This window comes from Pimephales promelas, chromosome 15 (assembly GCF_988280905.1).
Source record: "Pimephales promelas chromosome 15, fPimPro1.hap1.1, whole genome shotgun sequence".
NCBI classification, from domain to species: domain Eukaryota; kingdom Metazoa; phylum Chordata; class Actinopteri; order Cypriniformes; family Leuciscidae; genus Pimephales; species Pimephales promelas.
In genome coordinates, this window is record NC_142783.1 from 16,168,287 (window position 1) to 16,190,935 (window position 22,649).

Sequence of the window (22,649 nt, forward strand, 5' to 3'; positions counted from 1 at the left end):
CTTTGAATATAAGTGTGACGATGCTTACCGCTGCATTTTTTGTTTTTTTTTTGTTTTACCGGAATCTTCCGCTTTGACAGACAGATAAAAACGGAGTTTTGACTTTTATCCTCTGTTTGAAGTAGGTCATCAGCTGACTTAGGTAAAAGTAACACAGCTGAATATGAATGCAGGAAACCAGCTGCATAGTAAGCAGTAAACAACACGCATGGGTTTCAGTAATGACATGTGGGTTGCACTTAACCTCATAAACTCTTTGGGTCGTGCTCTCTATGACGTGCAGTTATATCGTTCTTATAGTCTTTATTATAGTGGTTCAGTTAAGGTACAAGATGCTATACTGTATTGTAAATGTAGTCACAGCTAAAGAACATCGTTATGTGCAGCACATAGTACAGCTGGATTGAAAAATCAACTTCCAGGACCAGAACTATCCATTTCATAATGTGTAACTTGATCATGAATATCCTGGATTTCATTGAATTTTGTTACCTCTTTTGTTGCTTTATTTAGCTTTGACTGACTTAAAGTGAGTGGTCCAGTATTATGCTCTCATTGCAGACTGAGATGTACCGCAGGCGGTATGTGATGTCAGTGGTTCAGCTGAAATAAGAGAGACGAAGACGACATCCTAGAAAATGAAGTGACAGGAAAGAAAGGTCATTCCCAGTGGATTGATATACTTGTGCTTTATTTAGGAAAGATCTATTGAAATGACAACAGTGGACTTCAGCTCAACTTCAGGGCGGTGATTCTAAATGTCATTGTAATTTGGTTCTGCAGTTTAAGGAGCATAATTGAGTCCTGGAAACGGGAATGCTTCTGAGATTGTAATTACAACAGGGAATTTCTCATGAGCTAAGGCGTTAATTAATCAAATAGTTTTGCCCAATTAGTGGCCCAAAAAGAAGGAAATAAATCAAAATACCATTTCAGGACACTACTTAACATGGTTCATCGTTCTTGCAAGCATTTTGCCTCGTCACGTCATTAATTAGTACAGAAACCGATTTTGTTGTCTTGACATGCCTTTGTTGTCTATGTTGTCTTACATGAATAAAAAGTAGTAAACTGTCTTCAAATGTGTGTTTGTTCCTCGTCAAATTTATAGAGCGTGGGGAAATTTTAATGAGCGCTCAAACCATTTCAGAGTTTTTTTTTCTTTTTTCCCCCAATTCCTCCTTTTTGATGTTTCATGATCAGTTTGTGAGATCATAGCCAAATTAAATCTTCAAAGCTTTTCAATGTTTCCCAAAGATTGTTAATCATTTCTCTCGAGCTATTTGAAGCCATAGTACTTGCATGATATTCTTCCGAAATGTATGATATTTTCCTGTAGTGAGCAAATCAGGTGCAGCCTGCTGGCTGAACCATCAGTCACCCTCAGATGGGTACTGCCTCCCATGCTGGCCTCAATTACCATCTGTTTACAAAGGATGTCCAGGACTTGGTCATACTGACATGTCATCTATATGCGAGTGACATGACGTGACCCAACTAGCATGCTCCTGTTACAATCAAGTGTGAAGTCAAACTGCAAAAGCGCAGTCTAGGCACCTGTGTTCATTACAGTGTATCGGTAGTTTTATTGTGTTGTCAAGCATTGCTCATTGCAAACTGAACGTTTTTTTTCTCTTCACCTCATAAGCTAAAAATTAAGCCACATGTATTTAACATATTTTTATGTATTTTGCAAAGGTTCCATTTGTTAACTATATTAGTAAACATGAACTAAAAATTAGAGCCAGGCCGATATATCGGCAGGCCGATATTATCGGCCGATATTAGGCATTTTCAAAACTATCGGTATCGGCAGTTAAAATGGCTTGAACCATGTCATCATGAGTGTTGGAGTTGTATAGTTTGTCCACCAGAGGGCAACTCGTTGAGTTGGTCATGAGACATCCATTGCTTGAACAACAATTAAAATAACATCCCCATCAGTTCTCTTTACTCAAATAAGCATGGCAAAATTTGTGACTATCATGTCCAGTTTTGCTGCTGTTAAATAAGCCGAGAGTGCAGTGGAATTAGCTAGTAATAATTACGTTACGTTGTTACAGTGTAGTTGACTGACTGTCCTTTTAACTTTTGACAATGTGACTGAAGTTTTTCTTTAATAGCGCGTGACAGTTATAGCAATGAGACGTATCATCTCTCCTTGGCCTGTTATATTGAAAATGTATGTTTTACAATTTGCAGTATGACAATCCATTGCTAAATTATGGTTCATCATAGACTAGCTAACCATAAATCTAGCTAACAAGTTTCTTTTTAAAAGGCATTATCATATAATAAATAAAACAAAAAAATAAATAAAAAAATACCAAAAAAATGTTTGTATCGGCCTTCAAAATCCTTTATCGTTCAGGCTCTACTAAAAATGAGTACTCAACCATATATTAACCTTAGTTCATGTTCATTTTAACATTAATACATTATTAAAATCAAAATCTGTATGTTATGGACCTGAGCTAACATGTTTTAGTGCCTTTTAAATTTATTTAAACTTCAATTGCAAAAACGTAATTTTAGTTCACTGATTCATTACGGTCGCTCCAAAATATTTACAGAAGATTCATTTTGACAATTTTCATGTTTTAAAGATTCAAAAGATTGGGGTCGGTAAAATTTCCAATAGAAAAAAAAGTATTTTTTTTTTATTACAAAGTAGTTCAAAAGAACAGCATTATTTTTTTATCCTTTAATTAATCAAAGATTCTTTAAAAAATGTATCAGTGTTTACACAAAAATGTTGATGATAAGAAATACCTACATTTTAAATAAAATATATTAACATCGATCAAATAAATGCAGCCTTTTTATGAAAACATTTTGAAAAGCATAAAATCTCTGAACGGAAGTTTGAAAGAAAATGGAGTACTTTTAATTGCATTTAGACATTTTCAATATACTTTGCCTGGAATGTTAATTGATATTGAATATTGACTAAGTTCTTAAATATATTGATATATCTCTTTCTAAATAATTAGTTCTGACTCTGTTTTAATTGTATAAATCACATTTGAAGCCATTGTAAACTGTTAGCAGTTAAGCTATGCCCAACAGCCCTTATTTATGGTACATTTATTGTAATGCACGTACTTATTACTTTAGTTTAAAATAATGGTTTAATACCTAGCTCATGACCATCTGCTAATTGTATAATGTACTGCTTGTTCTGAATTATGTTTATGCACCTCACTGTGAGCTTCTGCGTATATTTATAGTTTGCTTGCTGTGTTTTTTGTGTCACGGTTGCCTCTGCCCATATTAAAGAGCATTATGAGTCACTTCTCACTTCAGTCTGAGAAATCATGATTCATTCAAGCTCTGTTTCAGCAACCAGTGCTCAAAATACTCATTGAGTCACCCCCTATCTTTGCACTGGAAAGCCTGCTTAGGAATGCCCTGAAAGACTTGAGGAGTGATATTTCAGCTGTTTAGCTAACACATCTTTGCCTTTCAATGAACAACTGTTTTGCCTAACTGTAATTTATTTAAATAGGCCTACGTGGACTGGCACAAGTGTATTTACTCCATGTTGACTATAAGGACATTTTATTGGTATTTTGTGTCCAACTTGCATTGGGACCTGAAGCAGGGTAGATGTGTGGGACATTTCCCACAGAGTACCAAAAAATAGCTTGCATTTAATTTTTTTTTTTTCAATGAGATCCATTCTTTCAAACACCATTTGTTCACGTCCTTTATACAGGCTTGTGAATATGACAGTGACCCTCTGAAAGAGAGACGGCTAACCTTATTTTGAGCACAATAGTTCATTGTTGAAACTATGATGTCATTGTTGAATCTCCTACTGGAAAATCCCCCCCAAGATGAGCTGTTATCTGAGGTGTGTTGTGTCATTCTGCTTGGTCCTGTGTGGTTTTCTATACCGACCTGCAGGTTTAAAAGCATCAGCCAGCAGGCTGCACTTCATCGCTGCTCTTGCTAGAAACCATAGCGGTTAGCCCATATATTTTACGAGTATATGCTCAATTATTCATCAATCTTTTCTCAGCTCGAGAGCCGTCGAGAATCCTATCCAATCACTGTCATGGAAATTCTTTGGTCAAGTTGTTCAATAACTTTGGATACATGTTTCTACAGCACATTTAATCATATTAAAGTTGTTGACTGATAGTTTCTCTTTTTTCCGCATGGTAAACTATCTCACCATCTCGTAAGCTTTTATTTTTACAAGACAGCACTCTTATTATTCTCAGAAAGCTCTTCGATGGTTGGAAATGAAAGAAGAGCTGCTGTAATCAGGTCAGGATGAAATTAGGCCAGGCTTCTCTTGGTGGTCGTAACGGCCATATTACCCCCTGAAGTAGGAGGCCTTGAATTATATGTACTTTTTAATTAATGTCTTGGTGATTCTCTGGAAAATGGGGTCACCGTGTTTGTGCTTTGTAATCAATTATTTAATGTTTTTACATGTGGGATCTAATGGACTTATTTTAATTTTGTTGATTTTAAATTAGTAAAACAAATGAATGCTGAACACAGGACCACATGGAGATCCTAAACCAACAGTGTTGACCTGACTGCATTATATGCCTAGTGGTACTACTGTACATGGATCTATTCAGAATTACTAAACACAGCAACATAATAGAAGAAAAAAAAAACATTGTCCTGAATTTGTACATTGTAAAGAATATCACAGAGCTCGTGTTTTAAAGCTAAACACTCACTGGAATGAATAATTCACTGAAAACTGGACAGCAATTCACTGTTTTCTCTGACTAAATAAGCCTGGTTTTCTTTAAATTAGTGCTGTATTGGACTGATTATTTGAATGTATTTGCTTAACCGGACTAAAAACACCACATTTGATTAAGAAACAATATCAAGTATATAAAACTCGCCAAAACTCTGCAATACACAAGTGTATCTGTGAGAACACTCATTTAAAGGGGTGGTTTACTGCTTTTTTTCTTTGCATGATTTTGTTTATGGGGTGCAATATAACATGTATTTGTGTGTTTTTCTTTTTTTAAAAGTCTTATTTTTCATCAATTACACCTTTATTGTAAGCCGCTTTCTCCTCTGTCATTTGAACGACCGGTTTACATCCTGAGTCTATGAAACCTCTCTCGGAAACAGGCAATGGGCTCAGATTGGTTAGTTTGGGCCGGTGTGTTGTGATTGGCTAAACTGTGTAGCGCACGTTGTTCACGCCCATTACCTTTACTGGCGAAAGTTGTATATGTAAAGAGCTTTGAGTACCCAGAAAAGCACTATTTAAATATTATTGACAGTATTGATTCAATCTTAATCAAAAGGACCCATCTAAGGGACCTAAACTAAGCCTTTAAATAAAAGGGTTATTGAGCTGTTTACACTGTCATATACAATAAAAGAGCCTGCACAGCAACAAGAAATAGAAATGAACACAAAAAACCTGCCTAGTGCCTACCTTACACAACACTTACAGTTGACTTGTGCTCAGAAGTGGTGTGGACAAATTCTTTCACACACAATATGATATCACACTGTAAACATAATTTAACATAAGACTAACACTTTTTTAATAGCCCACTTAAAGTGTTTATTGCAAATAAATGACTAAATGCTAAAAATGAATAAATGTACATTAAATTTGTGTTGCAATTACAATTCAGTGCTACCGCACTCCCGATTTTATATACATTTTATCTAATTACTGTTTGTTCCTTCCTAGTGTACATGCTCATGACAGTATTATCCATCAAAGAAATTATTACTCCATAATATAAAGCCATTTTGGTTTTGGCAGTGGATCTAGGTCGGGGAATTGGGGGCTTCGTAAATTAGGGAGACCACCACACTGGTCTGTTTCCACAGCGACCGTTACGCCTAGTTTTGCACTTGAATGAGTTTACAGAGGATCACTTTTCTAAGAGTAATTTGTCTTTTGATAACATATTTCATTGTACTGTTTGTGCAGCAATAACAATGGACCATACTTTGAGCTCCATTGTGAAGACGCTCATCTGCATTATGGTCATGGTTGTCTGACATAGTCATGCATCAATGTCGATGATGAAACACGCTGTAATTCCCTGAGTTTATTTGCATGGCATTTTTCCTTTTCAGAGTGGCATCGCTGAATGAATTGACATGGTGTTGATATCGCATTAGTGTTGGCAGAGCAAGCGAATGACAGTTGCTATCAGACATTTTTCTCTGTATGTGATTTATTTGGAAATGTGTGAATGATTCACAAGCTGATGTTGAGATTGCCAAAGCCAAGATGCAGAAATATGCTGTGAAATATGCTGTTAGAGTGAGCAAATGCTATTCAACAGCTCATCTTCTCTGCTTCAAAATAATTGGAAGATCCCCCTTTCTAGTTCTTCCTTTCAACTTTTCAATACCAGGAATGAACTGAATAAAGTAGAATAACAGAGAGAAACCAAATCTAGTTTTGTAGAATCACTAAATAAATCAGGTGTTCTATCATCCTCAATGTTTTTTTTTTGTTTGTTTTTATTTTGCATCAGTGTTGTAGTCGAGACCACCTCACTCGAGTCCGAGTCGACACCGAGACCAGAGAGAGTCGAGTCCGAGTCAAGACCGAGTCCATAGAGAGTCGAGTCCGAATCGAGTCTGAGACCAGAGACGGTCGAGTCCGAGTCGAGACCGAGACCAGTGAGGGTTGATTACCTAATTTACTTTTATTTACTTAAAGAAATCCTTTTTTTTTATTACTGAATTTACTTAGAGTTTAAAAAATATGATCAGTTTAGGGTAAAAAGGCCACATAGTAGGTGGTGTTAAAAGTAATTTTATTACAATTTGTCATGCGCAGTTGCGCACTAGAAAATCACCAATCACTGGGCATGTCAATAAATTTAAAGAAATATTTTATTAACATACATTAATAATCATGAAAAATATTTTGAATTGAACTCGAGTGGACTCGGGAATAATTCCGAGTCCTAAAAAAAAAAATGTTCGAGTACGAGTCAATTCCGAGTCCAAATGGACACGAGTCCATGACAAGACCAAGACCATTAAAATATGGTCTCGAGACCGAGTCCGAGACAAGTCCGAGTCTCGAGTACTACAACACTGTTTTGCATTATTAACAAGCGGGCTGTAAATATTCTCACTTATGACATGACTGCTTATCAAATATTGTTGTTAATTCTCATACACTAAAAAAACAAACATTTTTTTCTTTTGTCAAACCAATTTATGTGGCTCAAATAACAAAATTTTAAGTTTCTGTTGATTAAACCAATCTCCATTGTACTACTAACTACTTTTTTATTTCAAATTTGATGGAAACCAGGTTACTTGTTTTAAGTTTGGCTAAACCACCAATATTTGTTTTACAGTGTTTTATCTTACTTATAGATTAGCTTTCGCTTAGAAAATAAAATAAATAGTACAATATAATCCTCTTTTTTATTCTTTGGATTAAGTTTATTCTTTGGATTAGTTTAACATATGCAACTTGTTTAACATTCTTTACATGCAATTTTAATGTAACAAAAATTATTAATGTAATGTATTTGGGGTTTCTAACCATCATCAGAAGGTTGATCCTATTAAATAATACTTGAAGTATTTTATATATGTATATATATATATATATATATATATATATATATATATTACCATTCAAAAGTTTTGGGACCGTAAGATTTCTTTGTTAATGGTTTTAAAAGAAATACACACTTGTTTAGAAAAAGTGTCAGTAAAGACTTTTATGTTGATACATAAAATTTCTACTCTTAAAAATTTCCCATAAATGAATTTCACTTAATGATTTTTGGATCTAATTATTTTGGGGGGCCATATGCAGTAGACATTTGACTTCAAGTTGGTGTGAATTAAACTTGTTTCTTTTTTTTTTAAGCATTGGCATTGTTATCATCTTAAAAATGGAACCAGCACGAATAGTGCAACAGAGGCTACCACTATCATATGCTTTTGCCATTATATGGCCATGCAGAGCCATCATTACACTCCCTTAAGATGGCTGCCCATATACCCTATTATACACTTACATTTTTTACAGTCGGCAACACATTTTTGGCTTTCTATATGTAGCAACTGGCCTGTAAAGTAATCATCTATCATTATTTATGAGCTTCAGTGTGCTTTTTTTACACATTCTGTCATTATTTTTCAGACCATTGCACTTGTTTAAACATTTGCTATTTATGTGCAACTACGGCCTCTTTGAAACTCGATTTGCTGTCTTGTTACTTTGGGAAATCACTTCTCAAAGTTCTAATTATCAGTCCGCTTTTGAAGCTGACGCATGCTGCTAATTGGTCATCAGCTTGAATTGAGACATATCTGTGCGCTTGCATCAGTAATTGTGATAATTATTTTCTTTCGTCAAACTTGCAATCAATAATTAATGAAACCACGTTTCAAAATGCAAAGCAGTCACGTAACCCGTTTTGTTTATTTGCTTTCGTCCCCAGGGTCTGAGCAAGGAATGTCTACGGAGAAGCCTGACGCTCCCATGTATGTGTATGAGTCGACGGTGCATTGTGCCAACATCCTCCTGTGCCTGAATGAACAGCGGAAGCAGGACGTCCTGTGTGATGTGACAGTACTGGTGGAGGGGAGGGAGATCCGTGCCCACAAGGCAGTGCTGGCAGCTTGTAGCCAGTATTTCTCCCTGCTGCTCAGGGGCCAGACGGAACATGAGCCGGTCATCAACCTGCCACAGAAGGTGAGTGTCCTCATTTGGCAGAGGTGCAAATCAGAATACATTAACAGCCGGCAAGGATACACCTAAATGACCTGCGCTGAAAACCTCACAAACCTCACATTTTCTGTTTTTTGAAAGAAATGAATACTTTCATCCAGCAAGGACACGTTAAATAGATAAAAAGAGAAGCCAGTAAAGACATTTATAATGTTACAAAAATGCTATTATTATGAACTTTCTTTTCATCAAAGAAAATAATGCCACAAGAATATTAAGCAGTGCAACATGGTTAGTAATATTCTTTGGAATTATATTCTTATGAACACCAAATCAGCATATTAGAATTATTTCTGAAGGATAATTTGATACTAGAGACTGGAGTAATGAATGCTGAAAATTCAGCTTTGCATCACAGGATTAAATTACATTAGGGCTGTGAAACGATTAATCGCGATTAATCGCATCCAAAATAAAAGTTTGTGTTTACATAATATATGTGTGTGTAGTGTGTATAATTATTTTGTATATAAATACACACATATGCATACAGTATTTAAGAAAAATGTGTTATTAATGTATCAAATATTTATGTATAATATTAATTATGTGTAAATATATATAAAGTATACAGTACATGCAAATTTTTCTTAAATATATACATGCATGTGTGTGTATTTATATATATATATATATATATATATATATATATATATATATACACAAAATAATTATACACACTACACACACATATATTATGTAAACACAAACTTTTATTTTGGACATTTGGATGCGATTAATCACGATTAATTGTTTCACAGCCCTAAATTACATTTCAAAAATAATAAATGTAATAATATTTCACAATATTACTGTTTTTCCTGTAATTGTAATCAAAAGATTTCTCTTTTAGGAATGTTGTGTTTCAACAACAAGTGTTTTATTGTACTGATAGATAGAAGAGTAGTCTGGAAGGAATGTGTCAGTGGAGAAAACGCGTTTCATCATCTGCAGCTTTGAGTTGATATAATTGCTTATGTTGTTGTGTTTGCCAGGAGTGTTGGCAGAGTTTCCTTTCAGAACTTCACAGTGCTTGATGAAGTATGATTTATTCATGGTTGATTCTCTGTGTTGTATACTTTAGGTGCTTTGTGATTTCAAAAGCTCAAACTTGTATTACAATATCCCAGATATGTCAGAAGGCCCCCCATTTGGCTCTACTTATATATTAATTATCGTTCATCTTCAAAACACTTAATGTCAAATTGTATTCTGTAATGACCAGGAAATTGGTTCCATATCTCATTCTCTCCTCCTCAGAGTCATGCTGAGCTGCTCCTCTCTTGCTTTATAGTGTGGAGTCTTTCCTTTCTGCTTTGTGTGTGTGTGCATGCGTCCCTGCCTGCTGCCCTCATTAGGATTGCTGGTTATAACATTAAAGGAGTCTCATATGGCGCTTGGCTTCCATAAAGACATGCTTCTGCAGGCGGCAGCTGCTGATGCCAGCTGAAAATAGATCTACAGAATGCTCAGCATTTTCCCCCCCAAGCTTTTCTATTTATTAGCAGCTCTTTGGAGGACTGACTGAATGTCTGCGGGAGCTGTATTTTCAGCAGGATGACTTTCTATTTTAAAGATGATGTTCTTGATGTAGTATCGCTGCCCTGAGCATTCGTGGATACCTGCGAGAGCGATGGTGTGATTGAATGTGATGAGAAGGGCGATTTATTTTGGTTCCTGACACTATGCGGTTCACTTCATTTTATTACATGACATAAAGCTTGAAAGACCTTGATAGAAAGCTCACACACAGTTGCGATTTTTAAAATTTGATTTGAGGATAAGCATTTTTGGACATTTGTGGTCAAAACATGTCTTCTGACTGTGTAGCCTTTTCTAAAGAAGATATCATGGAGTTCATAAAAGGGGTTTCCTTCTTTACACTTTTTGAAATGCAGGTTTCAGTTGCATTTTTTTTTTTAAATTATTATTATTTATATTTTACCGTTCAAAAGTTTGGGGTCAGTACGATTTTTTTTTTATTTATTATTATTTATATTGAAAAGTTACACAGGAATGAATTAAATTTCAATAAAAAATAGAAAACATTTATTTTAAATTGTAATAATATTTCACAATACTACTTTTTTTTCATCAAAATGTAGTATTGTGTAAATGTAGCATCAAATAAATGCATCCATAAGAGACTTCTTTCAAAAACTTACTGACCTCTCACTTTTCTGTGGTTGTCTATAAATATCAATCGATATTAAATAATTTGTGTATGCTCATTTCCTTATTTTTTACATTGCAATTGTCATCATACAACACTCACTTAATTGTTCAAAACGATAATAATTTAATAACAGTTAAATGTAATCTCAAAATAAACTTCTATTTTTCGTACATTAGAATGGTATGATTAATTACATGTTTGCATTTAAAATCATTTTAGATTTTTGTGTTCTTTTTAAATGTATTTATTTGGACAATGTAGTATTAAAAATGTCTGCCATTAATTAGAAATATCATTGCATCACTATTACTTTAAGGTCTTAAAGGTACAAAAAAGCATTTTGTAATCTCGGGATGATAAAGGGGGTAAAGAATGAATGGAAATTATGGCAGGATACCTTGAGTAACAATATAAGTGGTCTTTGGGGAACAAATAAAATGTTACAAAAGTGGCTCTTTTAAATAAAATACTACTCATACTACTGACCATGAAATATTGTATTGTTTTTTTTTCTATAGATTACAGAGAAAGGCTTTGCCCCGCTGTTGCAGTTTGCTTACACAGCCAAGCTGCTACTCAACAGGGACAACATCCAGGATGTCATGTGCTGTGCAGAATTCCTGGGGATGCACAACCTTGAAGACTCCTGCTTCCACTTCCTACAAGCCCAGATGAAAGGTGAGGTTGATGGCATGCACACCAGCCAGAGTCCCCCATTAGAGGACGGAAACGTGCGACCGAGTGACTCCAAACCTCCACTGTTCGGATCAAGGCTGCACCCTGAAACTGAGCAATTGAAAGTCACAGACAACCTCCATCTTCCAACCTTCGACCTCCCTCGTTATCCCAAATATAGAAAGTACCACCAGGTTCATGCTAAGCACAACTCAACCACCTCCTCACACAGCAGTACCTCAAGCTTTCTTGGCTCCTTGCAGGATACCGTCGCCAGCAGCAATGCCCGGAGCCTGGATCTTTCAAAGGTGAAGGCAGAGCCAGCCAGTGGAGAAGTTTGTGTACCACTGGAATTGTCTGAGTTGGAGCAGGATGGTCTGGGTAGGGGTAAAGTTTGTGAGCTAGAGATGGACATGGAAATGGAGTTTGAGGGAAGGCAACATAGTTCAACACCAACTGAATTGCCTGTGAGCAAAAGTTCACCAGTGTGCCTGCGCTCCCTTGTTAAAAAGGAAGTCACTTCTTCTAATCATTATCTTACCACTGATCTGCAACCCGCCAGCAAATCCTCTCCGTTTCGAGAACAACAAGTTGCTCTGGGTGACTTCCAAAAGAATTATCAGGCTTTTGTTGGGGGACTTGATGTGATGTCTTCAAAGAAGGCTGAGAAATTAACTGATGGGGTGTCATTTTCTTTTGAGAGGACCTGTTCGCAAGAAGCTGACCAGGAGAGCGACCGAAAAAGCGTCATCTTTTCCTCTCGGACTTCCCACCATCTGGTGGCACCGGCGCACTCTTATCCTGGTGAGAGCTGTTTGGGACAGGAAACCCCGGAAGACCTATGGGCAGGTTCCAGCCAGTCATTCCCCTGCTCCCAAACACTGTCCCCTACTTCTGTCTCCCAAGAGCCCCCATTGCCCTACCGCCGGCACCTAAAGAGCAGCTGTCCGGTGCCCATTAAAATGTGTCCACGCTCGTCTCGTGCCGACATTCACATCAGAACCTCCAGCTCTTGCTCTTCCTACTCCTACGCTGAGGATGGCAGTGGAGGATCTCCTTCCAGCCTGCCCCAGTTTGAGCTCTCTACCTCTCCTTGTTCCACCATGGCGCGATGTCTGGCGCTCGAACACCGGGAGAATAGCACTTCGGGGACACCAAAGATCAAGTGCGAGAAGTCATATGACACTAACTCCAGTGATGAATCTGGATCTTTTTCTGATGGAGATAGCGAATTGTTTCCCACCAAAGAGCGCAGACAAGAGGTTGGTATACATTTTGGAAAATTTTGTTTCACTTTATTGATTCTTTCACTTTTTACATATATAACATATTTTTATTGGAAAACTTGGAGGCTAACCAGCAAATATCCAAAGAAAATAAATTGTATATTTTAACTACTCTCCCCACCCAAAAAATCTATTACACAGGTAAAGAAGTTATTATACAAAGGCTAATGGTGTGTTCACACCGAACGAGAATAGAGCGTCAAATACGCGTCTATCGCGTCTAGTTAGACGCTTGAACATTCGCTCGAGTTCAAATTTTTCAACTTGCGTGGAAGACATTCGCGGCAAACACGTCGCCCAATTCACTTCATTCGCAAAGCCTTTTGATTAGTGGTGTCACTTTTGCCTGAAACCCTCTGTGTATTCCAAATAATGAACAATAAGAAGAAACAACTTGCAGTGTAGTAGCACAATTAATCAAAATAAAACAAAGTTTTACAAAACACAATTTTTTTTTTTCATTCCTTAAAACTATGCAACATTGTTCCAGTGGTTAGCGCACTTGCTGTCGAAATTTGAGCTTTTGATTGGCACAAATGCAAATATAATACTTTATCCCATTAAAAAGCAAAATCTTCATGAATGCATACGAAAAATGTAATCATTACAAAACATTCCCACATGATTCCTCACCATGAAATTGAGATTAAAACTGCAGGAACTTGGCAAACACTTGCAGGGTTGCCATGGCAATAAGCTCTGAGCCATTCTTGTTCCTCAGGTCTCAATGACATAATTGTTCCTCCTCCTCAAAACACTGACACATTGCCAGTTCAAGAATCTGTGTATGATAATTTGCTGTCTCATTCAAATCTCGTTTGATTTTTAATGACCCAATTCAGGAGTTTTTTTCAGTTTACAAGTGACTACACAGATATTGCATTTTAATGGGATTCTCAGATATATCCCAGATATTTCACTGCAGCATTATGAAACTGATAGATTCTACAATCTTATTGGATGACCTTTCTAAGCCACTGTAAAATGGCTGATATATTCACAACTTAGTTGTATATTATTGTGCCAAGTTTCTGCATTCCCAAAAAATCTATAAAACAAGATAAATTTACTTAAAGCCTAACTGAATAAGATATACTGCAAGTTAAGAAGTACTGCAAGTTACGTAATCAGATTACTGATTTCAAGGAATGAATAAAGTAACTAAGGGCGTTTTCACACCTGAAAGTCCGCACCAAGGTCCGAACCAAAGTTCACGTTTTGATACATTTTGTACTTTCAGAAAGTTTTGGTTTCACACTGCAATTATGCCAGCGCACTAAAGAACTTTACGCGACATACTTGCGTCCTGTCGTCATTATCTATGTGGGCTCCATCTTGACATTGATTGGTTTAGTAAATGTACCTGCGTCTGACGTCTGAGTGTTGTCAATTCAGCGGGTAACATTGGCAACATGAATGAACAGACGCATATCTTTGCAACTATATTGTTAACTTTATGGCATAATTACCTGCAGCACCAACTATACACAATGCTAGTTCAAATTGCAGAATGAACGCCCTCATCGTGGGAACATTTTATTGTCGCCGGCAGGAAAGGTGGAGAAGAAGTCATCAGACCATACTTTAGTTTAAAACCTCGTCTCCTCCTCTCCCCATGTGCTACCACGGCTCATTTTTCCTGCCACCTTCTGCTTTTTGTCTTTTTGGGAACCACCAGAACTTCCTGTAAAAAGTCTAAAAGTCTGAACCATACACACTAGAAACGAACCAAACCTTTTTTCAATTTGATCTGGACCGAGACTACCTCTCTTCGTCTGACCAAATTTCATCTGTTTGGTCCAGACCGTGGTCCAGGGGAGGTTTCACACCTGTAATTTTGATTCGGACCAAACTGAAAAGTCCGAAAGTCTGGACCAAACAAAAGGAATGAAAGAGCCCTAAATCTCACTGATGTGATTAGACCGTTCAGTACATCAAACAGACTATATAAATTGGCAATGTCTTTTATTCATTTCAGATACACATTGAGTAGGTATTAGGTAACTATAAAGTTGACTATTTCTTCACACACTTTATTTTGATGGCTGCAACAGACTCCAAGAAAGTTGGGAAAGAGGCACGTTTACTGTCGTTTCACATCACCGTTCCTTTAATTAAACACTTCTTGAATGTTTATCAATTGAGAATACTAATTATTGCAGTTCTGCATGTGGGATTTTTGCCCAATCTTGCCTGATTTAAGACAGCTGCTCAACAGTCTATGGTCATTGTTGTCCGATTCTCCCTTCATGATGGGCCATACATTTTCAATAGGAGACAGATCTTGACTGCAGACAGGCAGTCAAGAGTGTCTAGAAAGTCTAGTGTCTGTTGTAGCTTGTGCAGCATGGGGCATGGCATTGTCTTGCTTCCCAGGAAAGATGTCCTCTTGCTGGTAGTACAGGGTAGTAAAGATGTCCTCTGTATGTCTCTGTACAATCCCAGTATACAGTATATCTCCACATCAATGTTACCTTCCAACAAATGCAAGTCATACATACCGTATACACTGATGTATCCCCATATAATGACAGATTTGCACTTGTCGCTGATGAAAGTCTGGTTTCTCCCTTTCGTCTTTGGGACTGAGAACTTGGGACTGAGAACAGACTGAGTCTGTTTTGTTTTTTTCCAAAAACAAGCTGAAACTTGGACTCATCTGACCACATCACACATTTCCACTGTCTTTTAGACCATCTTAGATGAGCTCGGGCCGAGAGAACTTGGCAGGATCGCTGCATTGAACAGATGTATAGCTTTCTCCTTGCGTAATAGAGATTTGAGTTGCATTTCATGATGCAGCGGCAGACTGTGTCAAGTGACAACAGTTTTCCAAAGTACTCCAAGCACGTGGCTTTATTTGACATAGCAGCTTGATGGTTTCTCATGTAATGTGCATGATTCTGAGGTCACGCACATTCAACAGAGGCTTCCTGCCTTTCCCTATACGGACTGAGATTCCTCTGGATTCCAAGAATCCTTTCACAACTTTTCACAATGTGGGTAAAAAGACCTAAATACTTTGCAATCTTGCTTTGAGAAATTTGGCAATTTTCTCTTGATATTTGGCACAAAGTGGTGAGCCATGACCCATCTTTGCATGCAAAGACTGAAGCTGCGTCCGAAATCGCGTACTACTATATTTATATCTATACTATATTTAATTGTGTACTACTATAGAGTAGGTACTATATTTAAAAAAGAACGTACTTCACGACTGTTAAAAAGGTATGTTCTATATAGTATGAATACGGGTAGTATGAATGAGTCCGGATGCACTACATGCGCCATGTTGTTGTCACGTGACGTACGCTGTCACAACAGTGCGAAAATTTAAAGAGCCGATTCCAGTGACTGCACCAACTTCGAGCTGTTTTTAGATCTGCTTTCTGTTTTCATCTGCGTTTTTACATCGTCCGAGACGACAACCAAGAGGAGGCGTCGGTCAGCTGCTCGCAGATCACGCCTTTTAAGGAATCTCTCAAATAACGTTTATTTACCTAATAAATTTTACCTCATAAAACACACACAAAACCCCTATGAACAATGACAGATGTTGATTTTTGGCAAGAAAAAAAACATTTATTTGCTTGTGATATTACCATTGATAAATAAACAGGAATGAATCAATAGAGATACGGATGTGTGTCTGTGTTTATCTTCTAACGTTACAGCCGCATCTCCGGTTTCCACCATTTTCAAACATAACGACAACTCCTCTCTCGTGGCATCATGGGATAGTAAAGTGACCATCGTATGCGCACTTCAGAATCTCGCCGGAAGTAGTAGGTCATCCGGGTAGGCTACTTTTCGCCTAAAGTTTTTCGAATTCTGATTTCGGAAATACTACTCTGCTCGCGTACTGTTTTTCGCATACTATATAGTAGGGATGTATTCGATTTCGGACGCAGCTCATGTCTTTGGTGGATGCTAATATTACACCAAAACACGTTACCCTCACCTATTTCCAGTTTTTCTGCTAATTGTGGACGTTTCAAAACGGTTTAACTTGGATATTCTATAATCTTTTAGTGTTATTTGACCTCTTTTGGGGTGTTGTACTAAATTAAATTGATCAGTGGAAACATTGGATTTTTTTCTTTTCTTTTGTCAGTTAAAGAGAATCAACAAATCGCAGATTCTTGATTTTATTACATTTTACAGATATAAATAATTACTGCACTTTGCAGATCGATTTTTCTTTTTTTTCTTTTTTCTTCTTCTTCATCTTTGAAACTTTTTTGTAGAGAGAATGGAAAGGCGTAGCACCAAACACTAGTCTAGTCCCAAACATATGAATGAACAAACTTCTTGCGTTGTGTGTAGATCCAAAAAAGTGTTTCCAAAGGCCACAAATAAAGTGCAAGGTGCGCAAAATGTTTTCAGGTTCAACCCTTCATCAGTGCCATATTTCAGACATACATCTGCGGTCATTTATAAACGTATTACCGTAATCATTATTCAATCTGACTTTATCCCATATAAAAATAATTACATGAATAGCCTATTTAATCATACATACTGTACATTTATAACAACTCCATCTACTCACTGTATTCAAAACTTTGAAAATTCTAAAGACATGACCATAAATATTCTTGTTCTCATTGAATAAAGTACCATTATTTTTGGGTGTTATTAGATTTTTTAAATGGGAAATTATTTATTATAATTTCCAAAAATTAACTATTCAACTATTGTTAGAATACAATAGTACATGTCCAAAACACTGATAATACCATGCTACTATTTGATGATTTTTTTTTTTATTTTTATTAGTCACAAATAAAAGGAAAATTAGGTTAAAACAAAATGCCAAATTTCAGCCCAGTATAGTGTAGAAATCTCTGCTGAATCAATCTTTCTATAGCCGTCTTTATTCTGCCCTTCACTCAAAGCTCCCAGCTGCAGGTCCCCAGACAGAAGTGGGGCAGCGGCCCCCAGGCTCTCATCTGATGATGGGCCGCTTCACCTCACTGGCTAACAGATGAGCCCTACTTCACAGTATGAGTGTCTTCTCCCAGAAACGACCTGACTTCAGAGAGAAGGAGAGGAGAAAACATGCCTGTGCTGCTGGAAGCCTAATCTGTCATTCTAGCCTTATTACGGAGCTCTCTGTAGTAGAGTGGTTAAATATAGACCTCCATTTTACACAGACTGAGCAGTGGCACAAGGTCACAGCAGAGAGAGGGAGTATTCGTCATGGTGAACATGACGGACTCCCTCAGCTGAGTTTTAAGTCAGGTGTCATATCTGTCATTGCACTGAAACAAGAATACGGGTTGCTCTATTTACAGAATTTTAATTGAACCATAATGTGTCCTGTGCGCTGCTTCATTTGCATGACAATCTAAAGCCAGTCAAATGAAGCTCATTAAAAAATACATTCAAAACTGTTAATATATATTATTAAATAAGTTATGATTTGAAGATATTATAGCATATTTTACATTTTTGTTTTTTTCTGTTTTAATATATTTTAAAATGTATTTATTTATTCCTGTGATGGTTAAGCTGCATGTTCACCATCATTACTCCAGTCTTGAGTGTCACATGATCCTTCAGAAATCATTCTAATATGCTGACATTCCTTCTTATTATCAGTGCTGAAAATAGCCGCGCTACTTAATATTTTTGTCGAAAACTTGATTTTTTTTTTTTTCAGGATTCTTTGATGAATAGAAAACTTTTGTGTTGACAAAATATGACTCTCAATTGATCAAATCAAGTTATCTTAACCTTAAAAAATCTTACTGACCCCAAAACTGGTAGTGTACCCAAAATCCTTTATTAAGTGTAAAAGACCAAATATTTTGAAACAAAGGCTCTGATATTGAATAATTTTATTGTCATATAGCATTTCTGTGAAAATCTTTCAGGAGTTTTACTAATAACTAATATATATATTAGTTTTATATATATTTATATATATATATGAAGAGTTCAGATGCAAAAGCCTCTAAGTGCCATTTGAAATTTTCTTCTAGAATGATAATTTTTATCAAGCTTGTATATTTAAGTTCAGTGATTTCACTTAAATGGCAATGATAATTACCTATTAATTGTTATTTAAGTGAAATCACTGAACTTAAATATACAAGTTTGATAAAAAGCATCATTAAAGAAGAAAATTTCAAATGGCATTTAGAGGCTTTTGCATCTGAACTCTTCATATACATATATATATATATATATATATATATATATATATATATATATATGCATATGTATATATGTAAATTTCAAATGGCACATAGAGGCTTTTGCATCTGAACTCTTCAAGAGTTCAGATGCAAAAGCCTCTAAGTGCCATTTGAAATTTTCTTCTAGAATGATCATTTTTATCAAGCTTGTATATTTAAGTTCAGTGATTTCACTTAAATGGCAATGATAATTACATATTAATTGTTATTTAAGTAAAATTACTGAACTTAAATATACAAGTTTGATGATAAATCATCATTAAAGAAGAAAATTTCAAATGGCATTTAGAGGCTTTTGCATCTGAACTCTTCATATATATATATTGTTCATACTGTGATCATTTCTTCCTAAACTTTTGTTTGAATTTGATAAGTTTGCTCATTTTAGCAGATGAGGCCTTTACTATATCAGTGCTCTGAAAACAAATTAAAAAAACACTTCATACAAGTTAGATGACAGTGTCATCTAGTGGTGAAGCACCATATATTCTGTAAAGGATGTGTGAAATTTTCCAAATGAACTTATTATAATTGCTTGTATATTAAGTAGCATATATTGCAACAAATGCATCTAACTATGCTCTGTACACTTGCAGGTGAAACTGCCTTTCTCAGTCGACCAGATCACAGAGCTTCCACGCAACGACTTTCAGCTGATGATAAAGATGCACAAACTGACCACGGATCAGCTAGACTTCATCCACGACATGAGACGGCGAGGTAAAAACCGAGTCGCAGCTCAGCGCTGCAGGAAAAGAAAGCTGGACTGCATCCAGAACCTGGAGCGTGAGATTCACAAACTGGTAGGCAACACCAGAAACAACCCTACCAGATTCACCAGCAGAATCTAGATTTTTCTGTCCACCTTCATTACTGTGTGTGCTTCTCCTCCATTAGGTCTGCGAGAGACAGAAGCTCCTAACCGAACGCAGCCATTTGAAAACCTGCATGGGGGAGCTGTGGGAAAACTTCTCCTTTCTGTCTCAGGAGGTCTGCAGGGAGGAACAACGGAGTCCGGATCAGTCTCTATCTCTGTATGGTCTGCAACAAGACCCAGTTTTATCCGGTTCGACCGGTACAGACCGTAGAATCTGTCCCAGTCCCACCAGTATAGACATCACCCTCACCTCACATGGCAAAGTGGTGTCGTCCCCTGACGGTCACACCATAGTTGAACCTTCACACCCACACCTCAGAGTGGACCGAGAGGCTGTGCCGCCCCAGGAGAGGTCGGAGCCCTCCCAGACGGGCAGCTCAAGTGTGACATTTGATTTTTGCCAAGAAATGACTGTGAAGTGTACGACAGAAGAGCTCATTGAGAGGAACTGAGTCTGGTAAACTGCATTTTGAGTATTGGGTCAATACGTGTTAATGTTACTTTTTTTTTTTTTTTATTGTTTTTCCAATGTTGTTTTATATATATAATTTTTTTTTTTTTTTTTCATTTTAGGGAACTGTTCTGTTTACATGGTGCACCTCATGTGTTTTTGCTTGTGCGTGCACATGGATGTGTTCTCATACATACTGTATAGGATGCTAAAATAATTTCTTTTTTGATTATTACTTTCGTTTCATTCATATATATATAGTTCTCAGATTTATCTCAGGAATTTCAAACTTAGTTTTGGTGGCAAGGCAACTTCAAATCAAGCAGAATATGCAAATATAATATCGAGTGTTTGACGTTTGTCTTGTACCTATTGTGCGTTCAAGCATTCCTAATGTGCATAAAGAAAAAACTAAATTGAATAACAGAGAAACTAAACAGCTTCTCGCCTGAATTTGCAATCAATCTGTTTTTCAGCACTGAGAAATGAACATCGGATCTTTCTTTCTCTGCAAAATTTCAGAATAGATCATGAAGCAATCCAGTCAGGATTGACGATTAGCTGCCTATATATGATTGTCCCCTCAAATATTTTGTGATGAGGCACCATTTGATACGGTCCAGATTTTTTCTACAGATTTTTTCGAAGCTCAGTTTTCTAGACTGTTGATATGTTTGATCAGGGATGTCTGTTGTGTATAAAACTCTCCAAGCGTACATAAAACGTAAATGAATCATTCTGACCTTGTACATTTTGGCAGCTCACATTTTGATCTCTCTGATCTGTTTTAATTCCTTCAGGGTGTTAGGCACATTGTCGTTTGACTGTTGTCAGATATCAAAGCAAATCAATATTATTTTTCTCTCTTATGTTTTGGTTAGATATTTTTAGTGGGGTGGACCTTTTATTATTTTTTAAATGTTTAACTTGTACACTTAACCACACTCCACTCCCGGGGTTCAATTAATTGAATGTTTTCGCCGTTAAAAGATTCCAATACACTCCCTCCTTTAAATCAGTGTAATTATAACACTTTTACACGTTTGATTTAATAACATGAGGTGAAAGTTCAAGCCTTAAGGTGACAACAGTTGGAAAAATCTCATTGCTTCGTTACATTGTTGTTGCTTTAAGTGACTTGCATCTATATCGTCACAATGTTATAGTTCAAAGGTGAGTTTTAATTAAGTCTATTTACTTCAAATTATTGTGAACTGCATGAATATGTGATTAAAGCAGATTTTTTTTTTTTAATATTTTGTTTGTACCAAAAGTTTTGGGATTCTGATCGAACATGTCACATGTTAGCTTAAGTCTGTATTGGGAAAAAATCAAATAGATTTGACCCTTAAAAAATCTCATATTGTCATGTGGGTTCAGTTTTGCACCATAAACGATGACGCTCAAATAATTGACTAACAAGATTTCAAATATGGCTTCATAATGTTTACAAATTACCAGATTAAATTTTTAAAAATTCTGTGCATATTCAGATTTTTTTTAAATTATATATATATATGTATATATAATATCTATCATGACCTTTGAATTTGGATAAAGCATTTTATAATGGCCTTGTTTTATCATGCATCACAGTTGAATAGTTGTGATAAGGGCAAATATGAATATTCATTATTAGTTTACATGCAGTAGGGAGAGTTTGAACATTCACAGATCTACCTATAAAATCGATATACCTCTCGACTCACAGAACTGGTTTACAACATTTTTAAAAGATGTTTTACAATCATTTCTTTTATGTATATTTTGTATGTATTGTACATATTCTGTTTATAGTTACAGTTTTTGTGGGATTCTTTGAAAATGATTTTTTTTTTTGCTTTCCCTTGTTAATCAAATCTTGAAAAGTTGTGACCTCAATGATCACAATCTGTATTTGTTACATTCTTGAATGTGTCCACATTGAATTTGTCTACTAGGATATTAAATAAATTGCCAAGCATGTTTTATGCAGATTGAACGCGTGTTGCATCATTTGCTCAGAGGAGCATACAATTTGCATGATCTGTATTCACCCTGAATTCAAACACGAACACTTTTGGAAATAAGAAAACTTTTATTTTCTTCGTAGAGAATCCATCAGCTTGCATCACATTTTATGGATGTAAGCTTTTTTTTCCAGCTGTCTGAAGCTTTTAGAAACATGCACAGATGTCTTTTGGCTTCCATAATTAGACATGGAAAATAATTACACCGTGCTTTACTGGTAAATTAAGGTGCTTACAATAAAAAAAA

General features: G+C 36.2%; 1 protein-coding gene across 1 annotated transcript in view; it reads left to right on the top strand.

Moving 5' to 3' along the window:
• The window catches only part of bach2a (BACH transcriptional regulator 2a), a 29,399-nt gene extending 7,025 nt beyond the window's left edge, over positions 1 to 22,374 (top strand). The window contains exons 2-5 of the mRNA XM_039671567.2: positions 8,436 to 8,689; positions 11,420 to 12,838; positions 19,662 to 19,868; positions 19,963 to 22,374. Coding sequence (XP_039527501.2) covers positions 8,450 to 8,689; positions 11,420 to 12,838; positions 19,662 to 19,868; positions 19,963 to 20,394 — 2,298 coding nt within the window. The 5' untranslated portion in view covers positions 8,436 to 8,449 and the 3' untranslated portion in view covers positions 20,395 to 22,374. The remainder of the gene's footprint in view (positions 1 to 8,435; positions 8,690 to 11,419; positions 12,839 to 19,661; positions 19,869 to 19,962) is intronic.
• The last annotated feature ends 275 nt before the right edge of the window (positions 22,375 to 22,649 follow it).